General features: G+C 40.3%; 1 protein-coding gene across 3 annotated transcripts in view; it reads left to right on the top strand.

Annotated features, from left to right (window-relative positions):
• The window catches only part of LOC105835220 (neuronal acetylcholine receptor subunit alpha-7), a 236248-nt gene that overhangs the window by 156121 nt on the left and 54141 nt on the right, over positions 1-25986 (top strand). For all 3 annotated transcript variants that reach the window (XM_036285954.1, XM_036285955.1, XM_036285953.1), the window contains exon 9: positions 1640-1726. In XM_036285954.1, the coding sequence (XP_036141847.1) occupies positions 1640-1726 (87 nt within the window). The remainder of the gene's footprint in view (positions 1-1639; positions 1727-25986) is intronic.

Below are 25986 nucleotides of genomic sequence, written 5' to 3'. Positions count from 1 at the left end.
CTAATTTTAATAATTAACGAATTTTTTACAAAAACCAAGTCTAAGTTTTTTCAAAATTTTAGTTATAGCGCCAATTCATTTCTTATTAGTGTTACATTGAACAATTGTGTTTCAGCAAGAATTAGAACAGAAAACAGAAAGTATAAATAAAGTAAATAATAAATATAAAATTTCAAGAATCAAACAAATTAGAGGTCTTTTTTAATGGATTTCTCAAAATATAATCAAAAGCATAAATCTTTAATTATTTACATAATATGTCCAGATTAATTGTATTATATGCCCCCTCAAAAATTATCACGTTTAAAAGAGAAATATAAAGGATGTTTTGTAAAGTAAACGTTTTAGTTATGTGATCACTGAACTTTATTATTGCATAAAAGTGTAAATTGTTACCTCTTACAAACATTACATTTATACCTCTGTACCTATATCACTTCCTGCACAGAATAATAACATTCAATTAGCATTGGTGTATGATACCTCGGATTCTTAATCGAATTATTTGATTCTCGATATGACAATTCGAATCTCACTCGGCCCAATCAGTTTGCGGTCGGACTATACGTTTCATGCGGACGAGGGTTGTCAATCGCTCGCAGAAGTTTCCTATTCTGGAGAGGAGCAGGAAGATAATCGAATTTTCCTGGTCACTTTGAAGACTGTTACGCAGTAATGGAGTTGCCAGCGACTTAGGCAGATCCACCAAAGTCGCCTAACGTTGCGGCTCCTCGCAGTACAGCGCTTCCACGCTGCGTCCGTTACACGTTCCGAACTTTGCGAGTTAATCCTATCTTTGGAAATCCTGCCGCGGGCGAATAGATACACAGCATTCGATTGTTCGTGGTCGTCCACACTTAATCATACGAGCGAGCTCACAGACATGTCTTCTCAAATGTTTGCGCAGAATCGCGTAATTCGCGCGATTATTGCACGGATTCTGTTGGATCATTCCCGACATTCCCTCATCGTCATTAATATCACGTTGTAATCAACGAGTCCTGATTCAGTTACAAGCCATTCTCTTCAACATTGATGCAGCAGGCTCCAGTAGTTTTTCTCTTGTTACATTTGTAGCGATTTTTGGGGATTTATATGTAAAATAAATTCTTTATACACAACATTACTCTCTAAATAACTGCCACACAACATCGCATCAAGATTGCGATAAACAATTATTGAAAAAGTTAATAAAAATGTGAAGTTTTCGCGTCACATTGGAGTAAGATTATCTTATTCCAACTACGTCCTTCTTCGTGATCAAAAATATGGAGATTTTACGACAAAATCTCTAAATTGCATCTCAGTTCGAACTAGACTCGCAAATCAGCGTTATCATTCAAGATCGTAATCACGATACGCGAGTGCGAGAATTTCAACAAACCCAGGAAACTCTCGGAGAGACCAGTTGGAAGTTTGAGTAGTGCTTGGACATGATTGATATTCAAGCTGACCTACGTCACTCGAGAAAAATTTGAAAGCACATATGTGTGTCCTATCCGAATCTCCCCAATTACGGGCGTCGACGGCCTAATGAATTCTAGAAACTTAATCTAGGTGTCCTAGAGATCCAAGGTAGCACGTTAAATCTGTGGCGTTACGACATAGTATTGACGTATAATTTTTTGGACCTGTTCAGGAGTGACCATTCTACTGTCGCTGACAGTTTTCCTGAACCTCGTGGCAGAAAGCATGCCGACGACTTCGGACGCTGTCCCTTTAATAGGTACCTATGATTGTCCAACCAATGGTAACTCGCATCTGGCAAGCGTGTTTTTACATACATTGTCTGTACATATATTCGTATGTGTATATATCCGTGAAACGCGGAGGGCGCGCTGCAATATATCATCCGACGACGTATTTATTTAACCATTATGCATATTGACAATATGCATTACGGCTGATGAAATACCATAAATTGTACCCACACATGTCAGATAGAATGATTATTAAATTACTCTTCCATTTGCTGTCAGGAAGATACTCAATTTAGAATAAGTGAACTGTATATAATAACTTCAAAGTAACATTATACAAAGGTTCCACCTAAGCCTTTAATTAATTAATTGCTCATTGGATGATATAACAGCGCGCTCTGTAAATGTACCTTCGCCTGTTTTTTTGCGCAATTCCTAGAAAACCTCGACGAAGTAACCAAATAGTAAGATGAAAAACGAAGACGATTACAAAGGTAGTCTAGAATGGCAAGTGGATCGGTCCTATCGTTCGGGTAATGAGCGCTCGAAGGCAAGCTCGTGTATCAGGCACACCGAAAAGGGCAACTTGATTGCTTCTCGAAAGAGCTGGCGTGTTCGGGCGACCTATCGCACCAGCGAGCTGTTGAAACTCGAGCCAGAAACGTGGTAGAGAAATAAAAGATCACCGTGGGAATCAGGATTATACGTTTCCCCGAGAGTCGATAGCCAACTTCCTCCATTCTCTCCGTTTTCCGTCCTGCCTTTCAGGACTTATTATCCCGTATTCCGCCCCTAATTTCTTCTCTCGGTCCAAGGTCACGCTTAATTTCGCGTAATCGCGTTATCTCCGCGCGAGGAAAGATAGTTTCTTAAAGCAGCAATCTCTACATTGCCCCGCGAAATTATTTGTTCAAGTTCCGCGATTACAAGTCGGAATGCCGTGTTATTTCCAACGGGACGGGACACCGCACCCCCTCACGTTGCGTATAGCGTGAACGCCACGCGTGTAAGTCACGCTAGTGTAGAGCGTCGAGAATGTTGCGAAGGATCACGTGGCTCAACGTTAAAAGCTTCCAAATCCCACCACTGGTTTATCGCATTTTAGCGGTACAGATCCGCTTTCTCGTCGGAGAATGATACGAAGATCATTCGACCTCTGTTTAGACTTCTTAACGAATTAAGCCCGTCCAATTGAATTTTCCGTTTGAATTCAAAATTGCCGTTCAATTTTTTATGAAAATGATATTTTGGCAAAGTATTTGAAGTGAACACGAAAAGAAATAGTCGCATCTCACATTTCGTCTTAAGATTTTTTTTTTTCTTTATTTCTATGTTTTTCTTTATTTTTGGAGTAAACGAGTACATCGCTGACAAGCAAAAAATTTAAAACACCGTAATTACTGCTAAATCGTTTGATCTAAATGAGGCTTATAATACAGAAAGTGAATGACATCTTGTGCGATTCCGGAACGTTTTTTCCCGTCGGAAAAGTTTTTGCAAGGCGTAAGCGGATTGACTGCATATCGTAATGTTTATCGTAATTAAGATCCCAAATGGATCATTCGAAAACGTCATAAAAATGAAGTAATATCAGACGCGAATACGTACTTGTAAAATGCCGCTGGAAATGATCTGTTCGCTAAACATCAATTACGCGCCCAGCTAGCGCGCTCATCATTCGCGGACGACAACATGAGACAAGCTCCCTGGAAGTTTTATGTACAATTTTATTTTTATACTTGCATCGATGGTGACCGTTATGCCGGGATAGCAAGCAGTAAAGATGTGAATGTCAGAAATAAAATCTGTACAAACGATCCAAATTGTTTCAACGTCAGCGGGACGGGGAGGGAGGGGGGAGGGCTAATAAAATAGATGACGAATTAGTGTTACGAGCACAAGAGTGCTCTGGTACGTCATCGTAAAATTAATTTCTTACAGTTACGGACAAAGTTAAATGGGAGACTTTAGAACGAGATACTCGAGTGAAATCACATTTATAAAACGTGTAATCGAGATACGGGGACACTCACATCTTTGATTCTTGCCATGCTGAGTTAGCTCGTTTAGTTTCCTGCGACGTGTCCCGAATGATTTGTTTCCACGCAATATCTGTGTACAATAAATTCGTTTTCCGATCTCTTCTTTTATAATATCCTAGGCTTGGAGATTTTTTTTTCGTAGAATCACAAATACATTTTGTTGTATTATGTTTTTCATCTAAGTGTCCTACACACAAATGTTTATCTACACAAACGTGTTTAGTATTTTCCCTCAATAAACAACGTGCTAACCGCCTAAAAAATCGCAAGACAGTCTTGAATTTGATATAATTTTACGTATTATTTCATTGTGTTTTCTGACTTAATGAAAAATATTCTGCGATGTACAAAAGTCATAAATATTAATAGCCTATTATTAATGCAACTAGAAATTTAATGTTTGCAATTTTGAAAATAAAATGAATCTTCCTTAAGTTGCATAAGTGATAAAGCGATCTAACAAAAATGAAACGTATAATCCTGATAATCCTCACAGCATAAAGATGATCAATTCGCTTCGTTTAAAAGAAAAATAGCGAGAATAATAATCGATTCACGATACGAACGATAGAAGCCATTGAGATCACGTTGAATTAACTTTTTTAGAGATTCATTTCTGCCGAACGCTTTTGCATTTAATTGCGTTAGCCATAGGTTACACGTAGCGTCCTAGATTATCGCGAACAGGATACGAATGAAGGGCGAATATAAATCTAGAATTCATATAATTCGAGAGATTCTCGGAATATTTATTCAATAAATCTCAAAATGAATTGCAAGTTACGCTTTTATCTCCTTAACTTTAACTTTAGCCCAATTAAATTAATTCGGTTTAATACTAGTTGGTTTTCATCTTTTTTTATATCATATTTCGAGCCGTAACAAAGAAAGAAATTTAATTAACTTAATTAGAAGTAACGCAACAGTTTACAACAGATTATGTCGTTTTATGCAACGATGCACGATGCGAAAAAATCTATCGATTTCCAGAAGCTGGTGCTTTCTATTATTCAACGAGATGAAGAAGAAGAGGAAAAAAAGAGTACACACACACACACACACACACACACAACACACGCGCGCGCACGCACGCATACATGTACAATAAATCGCCAATACTGATATAGGTTTCCTAAGATATCTTATTTCTTAAAAAATAAACATTGCATTGTATTAATACTAATAAAAACATGATCTACTTAATTAAAAATAATATAATTAAAGAAACAAAAACTTGTAACTTTCCTACTTTTTTTACATAAAATGTTTCACATCGAAAAAATTCTCATTCGATCGAAGGAATATACGTAAACTCGTAAATATTATGTACAAATGACTCATGTTAAAGAAAAAGAAAGGAAATTATAGTCAACTGTGCCATTTTTTAAGCCTAAACATTAATCATTATAAAATATGAAACAATATTACGAAAACTGATACACCATTTATAAAACGACTTTCTACTTTAAATTTGTCTTCAAAGTTTTATTTTTTAGTTTTTGTATAATAAATACTATCCAAAAACAAAGTAGCATGTCAGTATTGGCGACTTTTCTCTACACTTAATGCAATACACACGGGGAAACGTTCTCATTATGTACTTTCTTTCCTCTGGGAAAGAAAGTTTAATTAAAGTCCATGGCTAAGATAAATACGCCGTGAGATGCATCTTAAAACAAATCCTCATGAGAGCAGCACTAAACACGAATTCGTTTAGATACTATTTCGTTCCCGTGAATTGCTTCTTCCACCTTTTTTAGGACCATTCGACCATCCTGCTGTTATTTCCTTCAACGATTGACGATATCATAGGGAATCTTGTTTCCAAAAATCTCTATTTGATATACAAAAAGAGCAATAAGAAAAAAGAGAGAGAGAGAGAGAAAGTGAGAGAAACAATTATCGTTAACGATTTTTCAAAATCGTTGGAACTATTTCGCCCACTTGTTCATTAGCGAGACCTAGTGATGTGAAGAAATTGACTTCTAATGAGCGTTCAATGAACGTTTTGATCTCACGTACCCAATTCTTTCGCTTTGCATCAAGTGAGATTTGGAGGGATCTTTAATGAAAAGACACATGCTGTATAGATATTAATCATTATTATGAAGATTTTCGTATTCATTGCGATACAAAATAATTGTGCTTTATTTCATAGATATAATAATTCTCGCCATAATTTTTGTGTTCTTTACTTAATGACTTAATTTGATTTTCTTCTATTGCAATCTTGCATACATAAAAAGGACGAGTAATTTACGAAATTTGATCAATTGACAACAGGTATTCTAGTATGCCAAATAAAAATATTTGCGTCATTATCACAATTAAAAATCCGTCCAATTAATCGTCCTTTCTCATCGTGCTTGCGGAAACAATTGCTTTCTTCCTTCCAGCGAAGAAAGGCAGGTTGTTTCCACAAGTCGCGACCGAGGAGGCTTGAATGAAATCACTAATTTGACACGAGGCACTTGGTAGAGAGCATCGGGCTTCTAATTATATACCTGCTCATATAAATTTATGCTTCTGACAACACGATGAATTTTCTAGTCGAGATAATACACAAAAGTGCAAGACTGCTAAAGTTATCACATCAGTAATATAATAGCTACTTTGACTTTCCACCCTTAGTCGATTTCGTCGTTCATTATCAATAGCGAGGAAAAGGTAATAATTTCTGAAATTTGGAATATTTGATAATAAATAATTGAGACTCAGATTTTACAGAGAAATATAACATTTTCTATTAAATGTTTTAAATCTATTTTTACAAAAAAAATGGAAATATGGAAAATATGGAAAATGTGCCAAATGAAAAGGACTGTCATAAATTCAAAGTAAAATTAATCTAAAGAGATAGGAATTTAGAAAAATATATTATTTAAATAAACGATTAAAAAATAAGACAATTATGCATGTTATGTTTCAAACAAAATATTTCTTTCACTGCTTTTAACCTGGACGTTCTTAATTAAAAGCATTTTATTTCTAAAATATCTTCTGTAACAATAAATTTTCCAAGTGGAAATATATCAAGACGTCTCGGCTACTCTCAATCACTTTCTATCGAATGGGTGATCTCGTCATTTGAATTGTCCATCCGTGTGAGAGACATTCTGTAACCGCTCCGAAGTGGACAGATGAATAACTCCGTGGCTCTCTTTATCACGGCTGTCCCACTCGATTAATACTCCCCGGTCGCGAAATATGATGTTCAGCCGTGCACAGTCAACTATCGGATACCTTCTCGTGTCGGATTTTTTCGGCGAAATCGCACAGTTGTCTCGCAAATGCGCTTTTGCACATGTCTGTATTCGACATTGCGGATAAAACGCGGCGCCAATTGAAACGACGAAAATTCACAGTGCACACCGGAAGTAAACTGAAACACAACCGAGGTACGTTCGTTGTAAAGTGACATTTTCGTAAATCAAAAGCGCGACAAGGACAAAATATGTGAACCGATAATACGTACGAGAGAAGAAAGATAAAATGTTTCTAATTACCGCGAAATGTCTTGTGTAATCTTAATTATTGGAAACCCATCAGGTAGCTCAAATTCAGTTCTAGTACGCTTCATCTTTGATTATAGTTTGTGAATATGATCGCACGATCAAGCGAAGCTCGCAAATTTCATTAATCGCTCGAAAACCAACGGAATCGCGACGTCCGTGTCATAAGTAAGCCATGGGATAATATTTCAACCGCAATAATCCGAAAAATTGCGTATTTTACATAAGTGACGTCAAATTATTGCATCTTCATTTTTTACGATTTTTCAGACAATTCTTTGTTCCACAAAATTTATTTTTTCTCGTGTAATGAATAATCAGATAGAGAATTGTTTAATGGTAAAAATATTTCTCTACAATGAAATTCTTGCCTTATATCTCAAAAGTGTTTATATTTTTATTTATATTGTATATTGTATTATCTAAATGTGCATTTAATGATTAGATACAGGTGGAAGAATTTGAGTTAAATTTGACATGTATGGCGTGTTTTAAACGCGCGATCCACACAAGTTTTTGTGTTAATACAAGATGAATACACTGTGAAATAAAATATTGCGTAAAAATTAACAAATGTGACGTTTTGACACAATTTGGAAATAAATTATGGAAACATTTCTTTAGTAAAAATAATATTTATAATATAATGACACACATTTTATTTATTTATATTGGGATTTTTAAACTACATTATTTTCATGTTATTTATTAACACAAAAACTTTAACGAGAACAAGGTTTGGATATAAATGTTTTCGACTATATATCGATTACTTCAACATCATATTCGGTCTGTCTATTTTTGTATCGCACATTTGGGACTAAATCTTCCTAATGGCATATATTCAATTTCACATATGGTCCCGTATATGAAAATCACATATCGTAATTGCATTTAACGTTTGCCACATAATTCGACTATAAGGTAAATCAAATAAATTTTAAAACAAATTTCTCTAACGCCATCCAATCCTAATTGTAATTAAGCTGTCCCGTATATTAAATGAGCAATAAATATTAGCTTCTTTACGTAAACTAAACATTTCTCCAATGACTATTTTACGTTAATCGATTTCCTTTACACCTCAGCTTTAAGCAAAATTCAGCGACTCGTTTTTAGACAGCGTTCTGATATATATATTTCCATCAGTACTGAACTACAGTATACGTACAGTATACGTGAACTATAAATTATCAGTACTAACATTGAATTTCGGAACGCAGCCTTAGCGTTAACTGCCGTTGGCGTTAACTATTGGTCAAATTGGTCCGCGGGCGACAATTTCGTAATTTCGGTCCCGTCCGTGCCCATGGCGGTGCGCAGCCCCAGTTTCAAGCTTAAATCGACAGGATAATCCATAACGGTGACAAGAAAATAGCGCGAGACGGAAAGCTGACGCGGTCGACGAACCCCGGGTCCGCTTTGTGCACCTCGAGACCGATCATCACCGCGTACTATGCAAATTTATGCAGCGATACATGGGCTGCTGCGCCGAATATCCTAGTAGGAAGAGGCCCGTCAGAAGCTACATCGAAGGCGATTGTGCGAGGGCACAGCTACTGTATTACTATATATGCGGCTGCTGTGTATCCCATCGCCTTCTGATGTGCCGATATTGCGTCCCGTGTGGCGATGATAGCACGTACACATCATAAGTTACGTTTATCTCGAAGACCGAGTTTTAACGGCCGTCCTCTCGGCACCGTCAAACGGGGCGATGTATTTTTAAGACCGCTTGCAATTTTCAGCACCGCGGTGCCTCAAAATCGCTCAACGTGCAGCTGCATAATTGTTTTTAGCCCCGTCCCTCCCGGGTTTCGAAGAAAAAATACGCGACGGGCGACAAACGTATCTCGAAAGAATACCCGCGCATTCAACAAACATCCTTTTGTTCGTCGTGATGAGCATCCCCTCGTGATGAGTGTCCCGAAAAATTTGAACTTCAAGCTTAGTGTTCTCATCACCAAAAATTAGGAAAAAAATTCCAAGGGAAAAAGAAGAAAAGACCAACTCGTCGCGAAAAAAATGAAGTCCTGGTGTGTTATAATGCGTGGTTCATACGGGAAAGTCTTTTACAAAAAGAAGTATTTTAGAAATGAAAAAATATAACTCATATCTTCATTCTTTTTTATTAAGGAATATTTTTTTATTAATACAGCTTGATTTTTTTTATTAACGGTCCTCAGTTCACATTATGCGTAACGTTATACCCTTTGAACTCCTGCAGCTGGTAAATCATTATCCCTCACTCTAAATTATGAAGTTGCTTGCCGCTGGGACTTTTTCGAACATAACTATATGACTGGCTTTTGAGGTGAATTATATATTCCGTGGCGCCTCGCGTTAAAATACGAAACGTTTAATTAAAACTTTACGGCATCCGCGCGTATAACGATTGCAGGCTACGGTACAGAGTCGATACAGTATACCGATATTTCGCGCCATTAATTGTACATTTAGCGGCTGTTGGGGAACTTTCTAATTAGGATATTATCACCAAGCGATTTTAATGTGAAGTAGGAAAGTTTTGTCGTCACCGTTGCGCATGCTTGCAGCGGCGCAATTTTACGATTCATATATCTTCGTTAACTAAGCGTTATCCGTATTGTGCAAATCGTTCGAGCGTTTCGGCGCATTTATCGACGCGATCTCGAAGAAGGCACGCGATGCAAATTTGAATTTCCATCACGTATCTAGGGCCAACGATATTGCATCTCGAGGCGTGGTATAACGAAAACGGACGATATCAAAAGAACCGATCCAAAATATCGAATATGTCGCTGTATAAGTCTCACGTTGATCGATGTGGGCAATAGTCGACCGAAAATCTGACTGAATGAAACATTTTTTAGAAAATGTTCCCGCACAGATAGTTATGACGAATATCTCAGCAGGATTATCGTCGTTATTGATTAATAAAGCCGGATCTCTCTGTTGAAAGTTGTACAAAAATTCAATAATTAGAATAGCAGAGACGAAAGAAATAAAAAATTTCTTAAATTCACTTTTATTAACGCACTTCTTCATTGTAGTTTTAAGTTTTATCGACGAAGGTGGAAAGTCAAATTATGAGCCTATTAATTAATAGATTGCTATTTTGCAATTAACACAAGGAAGGAATTAATTTTGCTGAAGCATCTAAAAATTTAACTGGATATATTTGAAAGTAATTTTGTTGTCCTATAAAAAAAGAAAGTTTCGACATTCTGGCAACCAATGAACATCCTACATAATTATTTTGATAGTTTAATAAAAATACGTTTTCAGATATAACTAAATTTTTAGAAATTTCAGCAAAACTATTCTTTCCATGTATTAATATTAAAAAACTAACGCGGCGGTATATGCAACGTTCTCCGCAGTATATTTTACTTTGTATATAACTTTGTTTTTACATTGTTAACTTTCTCTTTGTGTATTTAGTAAACTTTATTAATAAATATCGATTACCGATCAACTCTACGCAAAAATAGACCAGTATCAATGCGCATCCTAATTCTGAAAGCGCAGGGTCTTATGCTGGCCAGAGTGCATTACCTATCAGTGCATTATTGAGTGAACTCGACTAATGTAAATTCAATGTGACCGTAAAGCGATATTCTCGACAAATCCCCTGACAGTGCTGTCGAAAATATTAACAGAAATTTCATCGCCATAGCAGTAATGCGATAAATTCCATCATAAATCCAATGAAACATAAAATCCACGAACTTTTGAATCATTGACAACTAAACAACATTTCATCTTGTTGCCCGACATGATTTAGCTTTGACGTTAAATAAACCTATTCGAAACGGTGATATAAAGTGATACGATATTTTAAATAACTTAAAATAGTTTTGTACTCGAAAATGTCGCTGTGCGAATACCACAAGTTAGAAATTGAATCTCGAAATTACGAGTGCACTTGATTCTTCGAGGATTGCTAATTGATTAACCAGTAAAGGAGCTACTTCGTTAAGCTCTCGTTAAGCGGTTAAAGCCGCTAAAAGCTTGTATCTTTCGATCGTATAGTTGTACATCGTCTCTCGATAATGTTGTCACATTATTTGCTCTCAGATTCGCTTCGTTAATTATTCCGTTGTGACAATCGTACTTTCGTAGCCCGTGCCTCGAAGTTCTTAGGATGGAACAGAGGGGCACGGCCTACTCCTCTCTCTCTTTTCCGGCGAAGTTATCCAGACGCAGAATAATCGATACCCTCGTGCCTGTACGAATATAGATAAACGTGGAAAATCGCGCAGGCAGGCGAACTCCATTTCACCTTGTTCGGCTTACTCCGCGCTTTCCTAGACGACGTTTCCGCCGAGGGATCGACTTTGCAAATATGCGCGTTTATCCCTGCGCAAGAGCCCGATTAAATTAATGCCAAGCCAGAGGATAGGAGTCATCTTGACGCGTGGCACGAGATAGGAGAGCGACGGTCGCACGAAAATCTCAGATTAGAGGGTATTATACAACAAGTCGTTCTTATTGATACTGCACAATTTGGGTTAGTTGGGAGTTTAGTTACAGGATCCCCACACCTCCCCTCGCGGATCCTACGCTGCTACTGTCTCGTCTTGCAATTTAGAGCTAGGATCGCAAATCGCTCGTTCACGTCCCGTCTCGTGATTCAGGGCGCTTCGGCTAATTGTCTCCCTGCAATCCGGTTTGCGGTCAGATTCAAAGCGTTTTCGTAGGCGTTAGTGGCTGCATGGTTACCGATAGCGGCTGCTCGTCGACCACATCGTGTAATAGCGGTGCGTACGTGTAATGCTCAGGTGCGACGACTTTGTATCGACGACACGCCGGATCTCCTCTCGCGAGGACGGCGATTGATCGGCCGGTCGGTCGGTCGATCGATCGATCGACCGCGCGTGCATTCATTAATCCCGCCGTACATACTCTCTCTCTCTCTCTCTCATGACGCGAGGCTCAACTCTCTCGAGAAGTATCGGCAATTTCTTTGAAAAGCGCTATCGCCTTCCAAGCGCTGTCCTCTTTCGAATCCAAAGCATCCCCGGTAAGTATCATAATCCACACTCCGCGGAATCCTTGTCACACGACAAGGTTTAACGACGACGAAGATCGCTCGATCGTTCGCGGTTTGATCGACGAGCTGAGAGAGATGAGAAACGAGAAACGATTCTGAGGGACGCTCGACGAGTTCCGAAGAATCGAGACAACGGTCGCTTAATCGCGACCAGTGTTCGAGACTAAACTTGGGTAAAAGAAGAACTTTGATCAGTGGGTTTGATTGATCAACTTTATTGTTGCTGACTACGCACATCCATGCGATCGAGGAGGGATTCCGCCCTGATATTCACTGTGATCAAAATGCGACTCAATTGGCCCGAAAGCCGAAAGATATCTCTCTAGATCCCCCACATCTGTACCACTCGTGTGATTTTGATCTTTCCCGCATCTCTTCTAGTAAAAATTATTGCGTCATCCAATTATTGTCCCTTCGCATCGACACTAACATTTACTTTGCGATCACGCATACCCCTGGATGTATATTTCTTTCCCGCTCCGCGCAGGAGAAACGGAAACTAGGAGAAACTCGAGAGAGAGAAAATGGTTTCATACAAACACATTCTTCATAGTGTGCGGCACGCGTCCCACCTTTCCCCTTTCCCAATTTCTCGCCGAAATTAATGACTTGACTTATTCGAGTGAGTACGTCTCTCGACCCGCCAGCGAGAGACACAATATGTTGGGCCGTGTGCTTCTCACATCCGCGAGCGACTACAGAGCTTGCGGGGCCTTATATGTGTACACCATATCTCTTGTGTCTCTTCCACTCCCCTCTTTCCTGTATTCCAGCCTGGAAGCGTAAGGTAAGTCCGCTCGATCCAAGAAGATCCTCGGTCGCGCGTGAGGAAGAAAAAAATTCCGATTCTTTCCCGGCCACGGGGCCGATCTCGAGTCGTCGATGATCGTGGCGCGAACGTAAAGGTGTTTTGAAATCGGACGTGTATAAGAGCGAGCCGGAAGGAGTAAAAAAAAAAGACACGATGTTACGGTGTATTGAGTTAAAAACCAGAAGATGAATACGAGCCAGCTCGGGGACTGCCCGGACCTTTCTTTCAGAACTCTCTAATTGCATCAATCTTTTAACGAATATTTACTCCGATAGATATACGTAAGAAAAAAATAAAAGATATCTACAAATTATATATAGCTTGTCAATATTATATTTACTTATAGTCAGTTTTCCACAATGTAGAAGGATTAATTTAGCTAGACAGTTTATGCACTGTTGATAATCTTATAAACTTTTTTAAATCGATTATTATTCTGGATAAAGAGTTATTGCGTCAAAATTGTACAATTGGCAACGAGACAACTGATGAGCAGTAACGTGAGTGAAGATATATTCTCGAATAACGGATACATTCGTGACATCTTAGATGGCCAAGCAGACTAATGATACCACAATGGACAATTCGCTGGATATCCCGAATGATCATAGAAGCTATTGATGTGACAATCAATATGTACCTATCTATAGTCAATGAGTGCACATTCATGGCTGAAAATGGGTGAATAGTGACGTCTCCATGGAAACATCTCAGGCAGGACTAATTAGATGCAAATAGGATTCCCCTCAGGGAAAGATCAGTTCTGAATCGATGACTCATGTTTACAGAAAACATGCCGAGTTATCCGCAATACGCCAATTCAACCGCCAAAACAAAGCAAAACCGATTTCCCGCTTCAGGACAGGTCTAGGAATGCTTTAAAATTCAGAACTTAAGCTTATCGATCGCTATGTATAAATAAAATCCAGACATTTTAGAGAGGCGAATTATTTTCTGGGGATAATTTAGCACAGTACCCCAATGAAAGGGCAATTAACACGAATGAGCCTAATTAACATAAATTGTCGAATATGATATTTCAGTTATAACGCGAATTAGATCGCTCACATTGTTCAATGAGTACAATCCTTATCCGCGCTTATCCCCACTGTTCGGAGCACGAAAGAATTCTCCCGCGACTTTGAAGAAGACGCGATATCTTTCATTACTCGACGGCACGATATAATTCGATAAGCCGGTTTCGAGAACGGCTCCGGATTATTTTCTGCGGTCCTACTTCAGTGCCAGCGCGCCACTGTGCCGTGCCTCAAGCGTCGCGACGGCCTAATTGAATTAATAGGAAGGAGCCGGGGGATCAGGCCGCAATTGCATAGCCGGAGATCGGCAAAGTCTCTGCTCGGTTTACGATTCGCGTTTGGGCATGCATAGCACGGATTACTCTTTTTCATCGGGCTGGATTTCGGCACGTCTTATCCGTCCCATGGAATATAATGGATCCCCGACCAGTCCCCGTTCGTTTTAACGGAAGCGTTAGAAGCCGGCGCGCGATTCCATAATGCGCCACCGAACGATCGATCCTAATTGGCGGCGGCTGGTTCGTTAATCGCCGGAATAATGTAGAGTCTCGTAGTTTAATCATTTACGAGCACTCCGACGAAGCCTAACGGCGCTGGGAAACCAATCAGTAGAGGAGGTATGCGATTTTACAACGTCTCGCAGAAGCGACGTATAACACGGCCAAGGTTTAATACCTTGATTAATGCGGCGGTGTCGATAAGTCGATTTAACCACGCTCGATAGATTTCCGGTAAGAGCGCGGTAAGAGATCACGCTTAATGGAGACTAGAGCTTTTTCGTAATATCGTTGCTTTGCGCGAATTTCTATATATTTTCTTAGAGAAAAAAAAAATTAATACAATATTGATAGTACGGGAAATTAATTTATTTCAAACTATGTCGAATACGATATGTTGTCGATATTTCACTCAAAATTACCTTTAATTAAACACTGCAGGGAAATGAAGACGCGTGGATTAAAAAAGAGGAGACGCCTAACTTCTGCCTTGAAAAAGAGAGCTTGGAAGTCTCGATGAAAATAGGATGTCTGGTGACTAGTTTAGCGGATTTATCGCTGCGGATTTCGATCGAGATTGCTATCGGAAACAATGACATCGTGTTTCCGCACAAAAAGGAAATGGCGTCACTCGTGTATCGATTTGGCAATTACCGCGCGCGATGTATATCACAGTGCATGATTTTTAATTGTCCACGCGTTATTTCGCCTCGTATCGATAATCGCCGTGCCTATTCTAATCGTTGTGAAGCGATGCTGAATGGATTCGCCCGCGAAGCTAATAGACACTCGATAGATTATAACACTCGTGGATTTCTGATTGCATTAATTATTATCGCTCTTGCCAGCGTGCATAAACTAATTAATCGATCAATTAGTATCAATAACAATTGTTACTGCACATTCCTGCCGCCTACATACGGCATGTTTTATCGAATTCCGCAATATCCTACCCATCAAATATAAAAATCTGTTCTCACTAATTTTATCATGCATTATTAGATCCATAAATTTATTAACGGATAATAAAAGAATGAAATTTGAATGATATTTGCCGTATAATCCAAAAATGTTTTAAATATTAAACAAAATATTATTAAAATAATATTAAAATATCGATATATTGAAATGTTTGTAGTTGCTTTTATTACATTATGAAATAAAACTGTTGTTAATATATTGAAAATACGATAAAAGCATATTTTAATGATTACTCTTTATCTCTCTACGATAATTTAATAAAATATCTGTGTAGAATAAATATATATATTTTTGTCAACCTTTTCGTATAAAGCTTTTGTGACCCACAGCTATCACAATTAAGTCTCAATTAAATTTTAGTATTTTGCAGAACAAAAACAATTGTGTACGCCATTCTTTGCGTAACTTTTATCAAATAGACATCACTATCCAAGTTACTCTCCATATGTCACCAGTCTCCATATATCCTCGGTCTCGGACGTGGGAACTTTTTTCACTCCGCAGTATGCGACCGGCTGCTTTCCCATCTTTGCTTTTACTTCTTTGCTCTCTCTTTCTCTTACTTCGGTAAGAAACTTGGACAGAACTTAGGCGATAACCTCAAGTCCTCCCTGCTTCTGTCGTATCGAGTCACCTATATTCCAAGAGAGTCAGAAGAAAATCGGCCGCCGATGAAATTTCGCGTCGGATGGCGACACTTCATTCCCTCTCAACCTTCTCTTTCGCTCTCGATTTTCGTTCTCTCTTGATACCAAAGTTTCGTACGTCTGCTAACGGTGGTATTACCTCTCTCATAATAAATTCATACTCCGCCGAGTTATAATAATGCCGTCCCGTCCAGCGATACCAAGCGACATTATGACGAAAAGTTTCGTGACGGTCGAGGCGGGAAAAAAGAGGTAAATGCGATCTTATTAAAAGGAAGAAAGAACGACGGGCCGAAGAAAGAGAAAGAATAGTACCAAATTTATTCCTCTTTCCAAGAGTGAGATGAAGGCGGCGAGGGCGGGTAGGGAAGCGCTGAAACGGCTTCACGTTTTTCTTCCGCCTTTTTCCGTTTTCATTTTTCTGCCACACTCGAGTCTCGCCTGAGAAATTGCCTCTCCAAGTAAATTCATAGTGCTTCGACTTACAATAATTTCGCATCGACGTCGCGACATCGTCGCCGAACGATTTGTTCTTCCGGCGAAAACTATTCTTTGTGAAACACGAAGAAATTAATGACGATGCCGTGACCAAGGGGAAAAGAAGAGAATGTGGCACGTAGCTCGATACAATAACGATAATCATTTCTAAAGGAAAAGAATGTGAACGTTGCCCGAAATTTTTATGTCCCGGAGTTTCAATTAACTTTTCTCAAAATAGATTCAGAAATAGATTTCCTAAGGTATGTCGTCCCGCGAAGATTTCGTCGATGGTGGGTTCCTTTTCTTTCTCGAGACGATTTTCAAATTCTCCTTGGATATAAATTTCACTCGCTATATCATCACTTTATAAAATGGCTCTTAAGAAAACTTAAAGCTTTATTTAATGGAATATGTATGTCTGCAAAAATTTCCGTGTGTGCCGCACAGAATATGATATAAATTCTTGTATATGAATAAGTTTTCAACACAGGCACGATCGCCACTTGAGATATGTACAATATATTTTCAACCGTAAAATCGCTCGAAAATATACAACCAAAAATATTTCCTTTCCATTTCCACGCGCGTGTACGCTTTAACGCGCTTCTGGCGTGTTTGCGAGTTTAGGAAAACTGCAGTCCAACTCGCTATCCCCGGTCCATCATAGTACGTGTTATCGAATGAATATTTCACTCCGTTTTCCTTTTAACTCGACGTCAGTGCCAATGAATAACTCCAAGTGGCCTCTGTTTGATGTAAACACACTTTCTTCGTCTTCGAATTATTACACGAATATATCTCTGTCGCTTTACGATCTGAAATATTTCAATTCTCACACTTTCCGTGCTTTATCGTCATTGTTGAAAAAAATCTCTGATTTTCTTCTACACCTCTTCAACATTACACTTTGAAATGCTAGTTTAGCGTAACTTTTAAGTACAATTTTTTCCCCTGCAGTGTTTGATCTGAATTTTCCGGATTTATATTTTCGTCGCTTTAACCTTTACGTTAACGCCCATCGGTTACAGGTTTCAAACAGCAAAAAAAAAAACATCGAAGCAAGTCGCAAACCTATTCGCGCCGTCTCTCGAGTTCGCAGCGGATTTCACAGTTGGATTCCACAGTCACGCGACAGTTGAAACTCAAAGAACTAGTTGCGTTGTCGAAACTGGTTCGAGAAGGGATCGAACATCGAACGGCGCATTCTCGTATAATAGAGAACAATTTTCCGGGGGTGAACGTTCCAGCCCGATGTTGGCCGGACGGCAAAACCGTCCGAGGCACGTGAGTCCATGGATACAAATGCGTCGGAGTTCGCTAAATCGAAATTCCACCCTTCCACGGGCCATACTCGTGCGGATCGTCCTGGAAGCGGAAGTGTCCACCGCTTCAGTCCCGCGATTTCATCGATAAATAAAAATTGATTGAATGCTATCATTCTCGTCGCGCGATTCATTCGTGTAACAATTTTGTCGTGCCATCAAGTCAACCGAAAAGAAAACAATGTTCATCGCTATGCTTTTTGCGAGAGCAAGATTGCGAAAAGACAATGAATCAGAGATAAAAATTTTGTTATTGATCTGAAACTATTTAATCATCCTTTTAAAATATTGAAAGGTGATTTCAATCTATCTTATCTCACAAATTGGTTGGGTAGAACATTTCAATGACAAAAATCAAATTAAAAGTTGGCGGGAAGACTGCATTGTGGAAAATTAACTTTTTAACAATATTCTTCATGTAACATGATATTGAAAGTGTTGTTATTTTTCTTAAAAAGGCATGGACTATCAAAGTTACTTGATGCAACTGAAAATGCATCGTGTATTCTCGAGCTGGTTCGAAAACAATCAATTAGCATTTAAATGCCAACGTCCACGTCGTTGCAATTCGTTTCTTTCATATACGCGTATACGCGAATTTGCATGTAAGCTTGTAAGTACACACCGTGGACTGTTTATTTTTAACGAGATACCCGTAGCCGCTCGATCCCGACCCGGATTCGAGGTCGAGCAAAGCGAGGCGGAACGAATTTCGGACGGAGCTGAACCCTTCGGGACGGCAGAGTGGTCGGTTTGTTCCGAGATTATCGAGAAAACATCGTCGATAAAATGGCAAGGAGGTACGGCTCCCGCGAGATTTCCGTCGACAATTCCACCGAGGCGAGGTGCAGTTGCGAAACTTTCCCTGGCTTACAATCGACTGCTACAGGTCGGAAATATTCTCCCTTTTTTTTCCGCTCCTACTCCCCCGCCTTCCTCCCCCCTCGCCCGCCCGCCCGCGATTTCCATTGCTACCCGAATCGCATTTGCAGAGATAAATCCTCGCTCTTATCGGTGGAAACTGTTGGCCCGACGTGGTTCAGCACCGGTCGATTTCTCTTCGTCGACGATCGCCGACACGATCGACAGGGAGAAAGGACGGGCGGCCGTCGATCGGCGACCGCGTCCTCCTCGTGGAGGAGGCGCTCGTCGACGCTGTCCGCGAAACGAACGCGACGAACGAGAAACGGATCATTGAGCACAGGTGGGCTACGACTGTTTCAGGAGTGACCATCTTGCTATCGCTGACGGTGTTCCTGAACCTCGTCGCCGAGACCCTGCCCCAGGTCTCCGACGCAATACCCCTGTTAGGTACAACTGAGTTTCTACACACAGAGCGAATGACAGAGTATTTAAACCGACGAGTGTTATCGATTTCGCTATAGCGAATAGAAATCGTGAAAGTTCAGCCGGATCTTCGGGGAGGCTTCGTGCATGAATATTTGACAAACGGATATCCTTTATATATCTGTATTTTTCATCAAGGGCTTCCATCCACTTAAAATTCAATCACGAGGGTCGGGATATAGCCCGAATACCCCGAGGTTACCAATTCATACTTTTTAAATTTTCAATGCGCGCGAATCGATAGTAGTTTCTTGTCTCTCTTGTTAAAGAAAAAAAAAAACGGTGTTATTTTGCCGCATTGTAGTATCTAATATTCTCGCGCACTCTTTCTTCATATTAAGAAATGTTAGAATACAGCAAACAGCAATTCTCTAAAAAGACTTTCCATTTTTCACTAACGTAGCGCCATGAGCGATCGGAAATTTCCGGTTGACAAGTACATGTACATTATCTATGATATTACAAGAAGCACTTTAATCCCCGAAGATCTCATATGACGATATCGCAAACGGGCGTAGCGCCCTGCAGCTGAAACGAAAGTGCTCTCCCGTATAAAGAGAAGAATTGAAAATCATGGAATATATTCACGAGGCGGTGGAAGAGAAGACTCGGCTGTTGTCGGCTCCATTCCATAAAGTTATTTTATCGAGGAGCATATCGCTGGGGGTAAACAAACATTTGCCGTGCGCGATCGTTTGTTTCTTAAATCGCGACGGTCGGAAAGGACGAGAGGTGAAGCAGAAACACGGTTTTCGAAAGTTTCTCGAGAAGCCGGACCCGTTCGATTCGTATCAGTGGACATAAAGTCGAATTCTAGTTCCGAAGTACTGATAGATACGTAATCTCGAGGAGCAATCGTTTTATATCGCTGCCTGCGGAAACTTAAAAAATGATTGCTGACATTTACAGAGTTTGATGAAAAGAAAGAAAATAGCGCGGAAATTTCTTTTATCAACGTTCTGTTCCTATTTCCTTTTCTTGTTTTCAAGTCTGATAATTAATGTAAACTTCGAAAACGATTAAGTACTTGAAAGTTTGAAGAAAATTGAACCATGAACTATATTAAAGGATAAATATTTTTTAATGTATACATACATATTATTATTATATAATTTTTTAATATATACAGTACGTATTGTTATAATATTATTAAAAGCTATTGCGAGCATGTCATATCATTCTAGAGATCTATTATCTTCCGTCAATCGAAATGACAATCGATATTTCAGACATTATTTTTTACAAGTCATAAAAATTCCACGAGATCGAAAAAGTCCAATCGTAACAATGGACACCTAGATGTCGATCTACAAAGTTTGCGAGAAATAAAAAAGCGGGAAAGAAACGACCGCCGAAAAGACGCCTCCGGAAGTCAAAGAATAGACAAGAAGCATGGAGCCAAGTAGTTCCCAATAGTTGTTATTGCCAAAAACAAAAGTCGATCCTATCAAAGCAAACAAGAAAAGAACGGTAGATATAGATTTATTGCCTTCTCGGTGCGGCTCGAAGATTTCCTCGCGTTAACTCCAATCGGCTTTAATTGAATAAGTTTTGCGTCGCGAACGAGGAGGCACAATGCCGTATTTGCCATACTTTAGTAAATCGGCATTTTGTCTTCGCCATCATCGCGTGTTTCTTCCTCTTTCAAGAGAATATAACTTTTACTAATGTGTAGTTTTATAATATAAAATCCTACTCTCTTTTACATTTATTACAGACATAATCATTTCCTCCTTTATAATCATAGTGTGAAAATGTTTTATTAAAGAGAAAAAAAAATTAAAATGTTCAAATTTAACCCGAGAATAATCACCTAAGGTATTTTTTTAGTCATCCAAATCCACATTTATCTTTTATTTTGAACAATTTATATAGTAAAGAACCAAGTACTGACTCATATATTTATAATGTCGATTTGTAAAATGTTTTAATTGACTTTTTTCATTTTTAAAAATATTGTCATAATAAAAACTGCTTAGTGCTTCTTTTGCTTCCTTTGTTTAATATTGTCTTGGTTTCTTCTTATTCTTTTTCAGAAAATATTGATTAATTTAATACGTACATAATATCTTTAAATATTAATATCTTATAAAATAATAGACAATTTGTACTTAATAAAAATGATTTTTAACTGGTGTAAAAATCACCAGGTAATCGTCTACTCAAAAAATGAGGTGATAATTTCCGGGTTAATTATTCGTAATGTATTTTCTACAGTACTATCGTGCTATATAAGCTTCGCTTTCTAATTTAACGAATCTAATATAATTTGATTCTAGAAATATTGTTCTTTGTCAAACTTCACAGAATCTCGCGTGCAAGTCACGGAAAGCTCATTTGAGAGTCGTACGTCATCGTCCACCGCGAGAGCTGATCGTAGCTGTCAATTCGTAGCTCTCCCCCTGCCCCCCCCCCTATCTCCCCGCTCGCTCCTCGCGGTCCATTCTCTTTTTTCGGTATTTGCGCCCGCCATCCATTTTGCGCGGGTGACGCCTTGACGGTTTTATCGAGCCGCGCTGATCGAAGTAAATTAAAACGCGTCAATCGCCCTCTACTATTACGGATCCGTCGTCGATGTTGCGACTTTATAATCGGCAATGCTCCCTTACCCTCGCCGGCCGCACCGACAACATGGCGATACCGAGAACTGTCGAAGGAAATATATTGGCCACGCGCCTCCACGACGACGCTGACACCCGCGAGCGGGAGTAGCCCTCCGCGTTCGGCGACTTGGGAAATTAATTAACAGCTGGTCGGAGCGAGGATCCCTAGAAAGGAGGGGGGACCAGGATTGCTCAGGCAGAGGGGAAGACAGCTGCTGGGAATTAATATCTGTCCGCGAACGAGAAAAACGACACACTCGTACTGTCGGCGTCCATCGATTTTCGTGACGCGCTTTTGCATCCGCGTCGTTACCGTCGTACTCGTCACCAGGCAAGAAATCCGATGCGCCCTCGTGTAACAGCGCGCGAGACAGCGTTGCCTCCGACATCTTTTTGTACCACATCACTCGCGCTTTACACAATGTACACACGTCGCGCGCGCGCGCCTCGAGCTATTTTCTAAATTTTCATTCAGCATCGGAGGGGACGTATACTATTATTTGTCAAAAAATACGTAATAGCTTAACCTCACGCGTTATTCACGGGTTTCTTATGCACGGTGTCCGTTTTCCTTTGACGAAAAGATTGAACGGCAAGATAAAAGAGATCCAATAAAGCAAATATAGAGAATAAGTTTCTCGCGTCGTTATTTTAATTTCAAATATTTCATGGCTTTAATTTTGTTTCAATATAATTGCGATAAAAAGGGAAAGAGAGCGGGATAAAAATAATAAATTCTCATTAAGAAAAGTCAACGCAAAATTGATCAAAGGCTTCGTAGCTCCCTTCGTAGCAAAGTACAACAGCTATTCAATTCTTTTGCTTTGTAAAGTCGCACTTCACGCGAATGTATTTCGGAGCTCGCAGATGCCGCGTGTGCGGAAGAAAATTCATGTTCCAAAGGGCATTTTTTTCGCAGAAGTTTAGAGAGTCCCTCTGCCATTACGATAAAGTGTCTCCTCAGCGAAAAGGAGAGAATTTCACGAGTAGCTAAAGCGCGCGCGCGCGCGCGCGCACCAACCGACACGATAACGAAGTTCTCTGCGAGCTCGCAAAGTACTTGCTAATTAACAGATTCGATGCAAAGCACGTTCGAAACGTATACGGCGCGTTATCCTTTTACCGTGCGCGGTCACTCGATTACTATACTTACCTACGAGGACGTCGTAGAGCGGCGTGCGATCAAACGCACGGTCGACTTGCGTGGTAATCGAGAACTCGCGTCGACATCGGCGACAGGAATTACATACGGGCCAAAGCGCAAAAACCATACATTGAGTTAAGATCCTTTTTCCTACATTATCTCCGTGACTGTTTTATTTATTGCTCGTGTATCTAATTTTTCAGTTATAAACTAGTCTCTTATAGTCAAATTGAATAGGTACGCAGCGTTAACTAAATCGACTTGTATGAATCTCGTAGCTTTTTTTTTTCCAAAATTTGTTTTTCGCCAATGACTAATCGCGTCAAAAACCAAAAGTCTAATCAAGCAATACGCGATAATGACATTCCTTCCGACTGAGCGTTGGCAGCTCGCGAGAGGAACTACCATTTCTCTCGCAAATTGAACGTGCATTTCACGCGCCGCGGCGAAGCTACGTCGACCCTCTGTTCTCCTCTCAAAAGGAAAGGTCTGAAAAGGAAAAAAAAAGAAGAGAGGAGTTCCGACGCGGCGCGGCGCAGCCTCTCCCACTTCGCTCGCGCTCGCGCGCCCCCGGGAACGCGTTCATATTTTCTCATTTCCCCGTCCACCACCACCGCCAGCCACCCGGACGGGCCGCGCTACGCGCCGACAACATTGCTCCGCGGCCCGTTTTACTATGTCTAATCTAAGCGGCAAGATGCACCGCGTCTCTCGCTTTACCGCCGCGCCGGCCTTTTCCCACGAGTTTCCCGGACCGCTGGTAGACGCGACGCGCGCCGTCTCTCCTGCACATCTCCATTCGTACACATATATATACGTTCGCGAAAACGCGAAACTCCCGTCAGCGTCCCCGTTCGCGCCGTCACATTTCGGATAGCACTTTACCTTTCGCCATCGCAGACACGAATCTCAACTTAGCGCCGAGTTGCGAATGCGCAGTCACCTTTAACAACGCGCGATATCGAGCGCCGAGATTTTCCCTCCGACGCAACGTTACATCTAACAAAGTGTCCTCGGCGCTTCAGCCGAGAAACTCGGCGGAGGTGGATGGAATTTAATGAGGCGTAATTAAGCAGAGAGCCTCGGAATTTGTTTCAGAGCGGAATAAAACGCATTCGGGGGAAAAGTAGAGACGATCTAATATTCATGTAACGTCGCATTTTCTAATGAGTCGCGATATCAGTTTACGTTACGGCTAGAAGAGGTAAAGGTAAAAGCCGAGCCCGTAAGGGCGAACGAGTCGAAAGGGTAAAACGAGTTTTCTCTTCCACCAACGGTGAACGAACAATTCTCAAGCAAATGCAAATTTATATGGGCACATCGTTACGTGAGATTCACGACGGGAATTAGCAGCAGGACGCGAAACAGCCCCGAACGAAATCGACCCGCGACTCCAAAAAACGAACGATATTCGCGCGTTCGAGGTCCGAGCGAAAACTCTTCGCGAACGCGAAACTTGAGCGAACGAAACGACACGAACGAGTGTGTGGGTGGGTGTGAATGTATGTGTGTGTGTGTGTGTGTGTGTGTGTGTGTGGATGTGGGTGTGCGTAAACGATGCATAGCTTTATTTCTTTACTTCGCTTCGAGTTCTCCGAGCGGAAAAACGCGCAGCCCGTATTTTCACCACCGACGGGGAATATAACTCCGATTTTCGCGATCTTCCGCCTCACCGATCGCATCGGGACGATCCCATCTCCATGCCGGAAAGCTTCCCGGCGTGTCAAGTGCCAAAAAAAATGTGCCTTGCAATATCGACTTATCGTGTACTTTTAATTGAGCCTCTAATTAAATGTGTTTACCGCATGCACGCGCGCATTATAAGAAATGCAAAAACTTAATTAAACGTTTCACATGTCCGATTAATCATCTTATGGCGCGATATAGTGGCAGAAGCGGAGGAAGCTTATCCAGATTTATTCTGATTCCAATTTAGAATATCTCTGGCGCCTTTAACGGCGATAAATAAAAATGAGATTTCAAGAGTATCCGCCGGATGTATTATGCTAAAACGTTTCGTAAACAAGTTAATTTGATCGAATAAATTCAAGATTGAAGGGATAAATCGGATGAAAGCTAAAAACTCGTAGCTCAGAGGAAATATACAGTGATTGGGGCTAAAGTAACTGCGCTTCCTGAAGGCGGTCGAGAAAGTTACCGCCGGGCGAGGCGGCGTAGGAGTGAATCAACGAGCGAGTGTCCAATCTAAAATCCAATCGCCCTCCGCTCTCTCACACGCCGTTATTACATGGCACATGGATAGATAAAAGATTTATTATTCCAAGCGATCTGCTACAGATTTACGATAGAAATTTGACTACCTGCCTATACCGCGAGATTTATATTATATTACGTACATAAGTAAAAGATCAGTTGGAATAGGTCGGAATGACGAACGAATTTCGTGAATTTCAATTTGCCCTCATTTCACCCATATTACCCGGACTGACATATCCTGTCGGTCTCGATAGATTTTGACTGATTTAAATCGAATTTTCTGAACGTTTGAGTCCCTATCGTCAGTAAGCAGAATCGTCTAACTTGGCACCGAACACGCGCGAAGCTCTCCGGCCTCATTGGCCTGGCTTTCTCGCACCTCCTAACAAATGCAGCCGACGGTACGGGATGTTTGCAACCGGAAAATCGCGCGTCTCTCTTTCCCAGAAGAGAGAAGCGAGACGGTATTTGTTTTCGTCGGAGTATACGCTCGACCTGTTTCACGATTATCCTTGACGGTCGCGAGCAGTTACTCCCCTAACTCGAAACGACGACGTTCCCCGCTGTTTCTAATATCCGAAACGATTTAATATCGGTGAGTAAAACTGCGG

This window comes from Monomorium pharaonis, chromosome 4 (genome assembly GCF_013373865.1).
Source record: "Monomorium pharaonis isolate MP-MQ-018 chromosome 4, ASM1337386v2, whole genome shotgun sequence".
NCBI classification, from domain to species: domain Eukaryota; kingdom Metazoa; phylum Arthropoda; class Insecta; order Hymenoptera; family Formicidae; genus Monomorium; species Monomorium pharaonis.
This window is presented reverse-complemented; position numbering and strand designations above follow the sequence as displayed.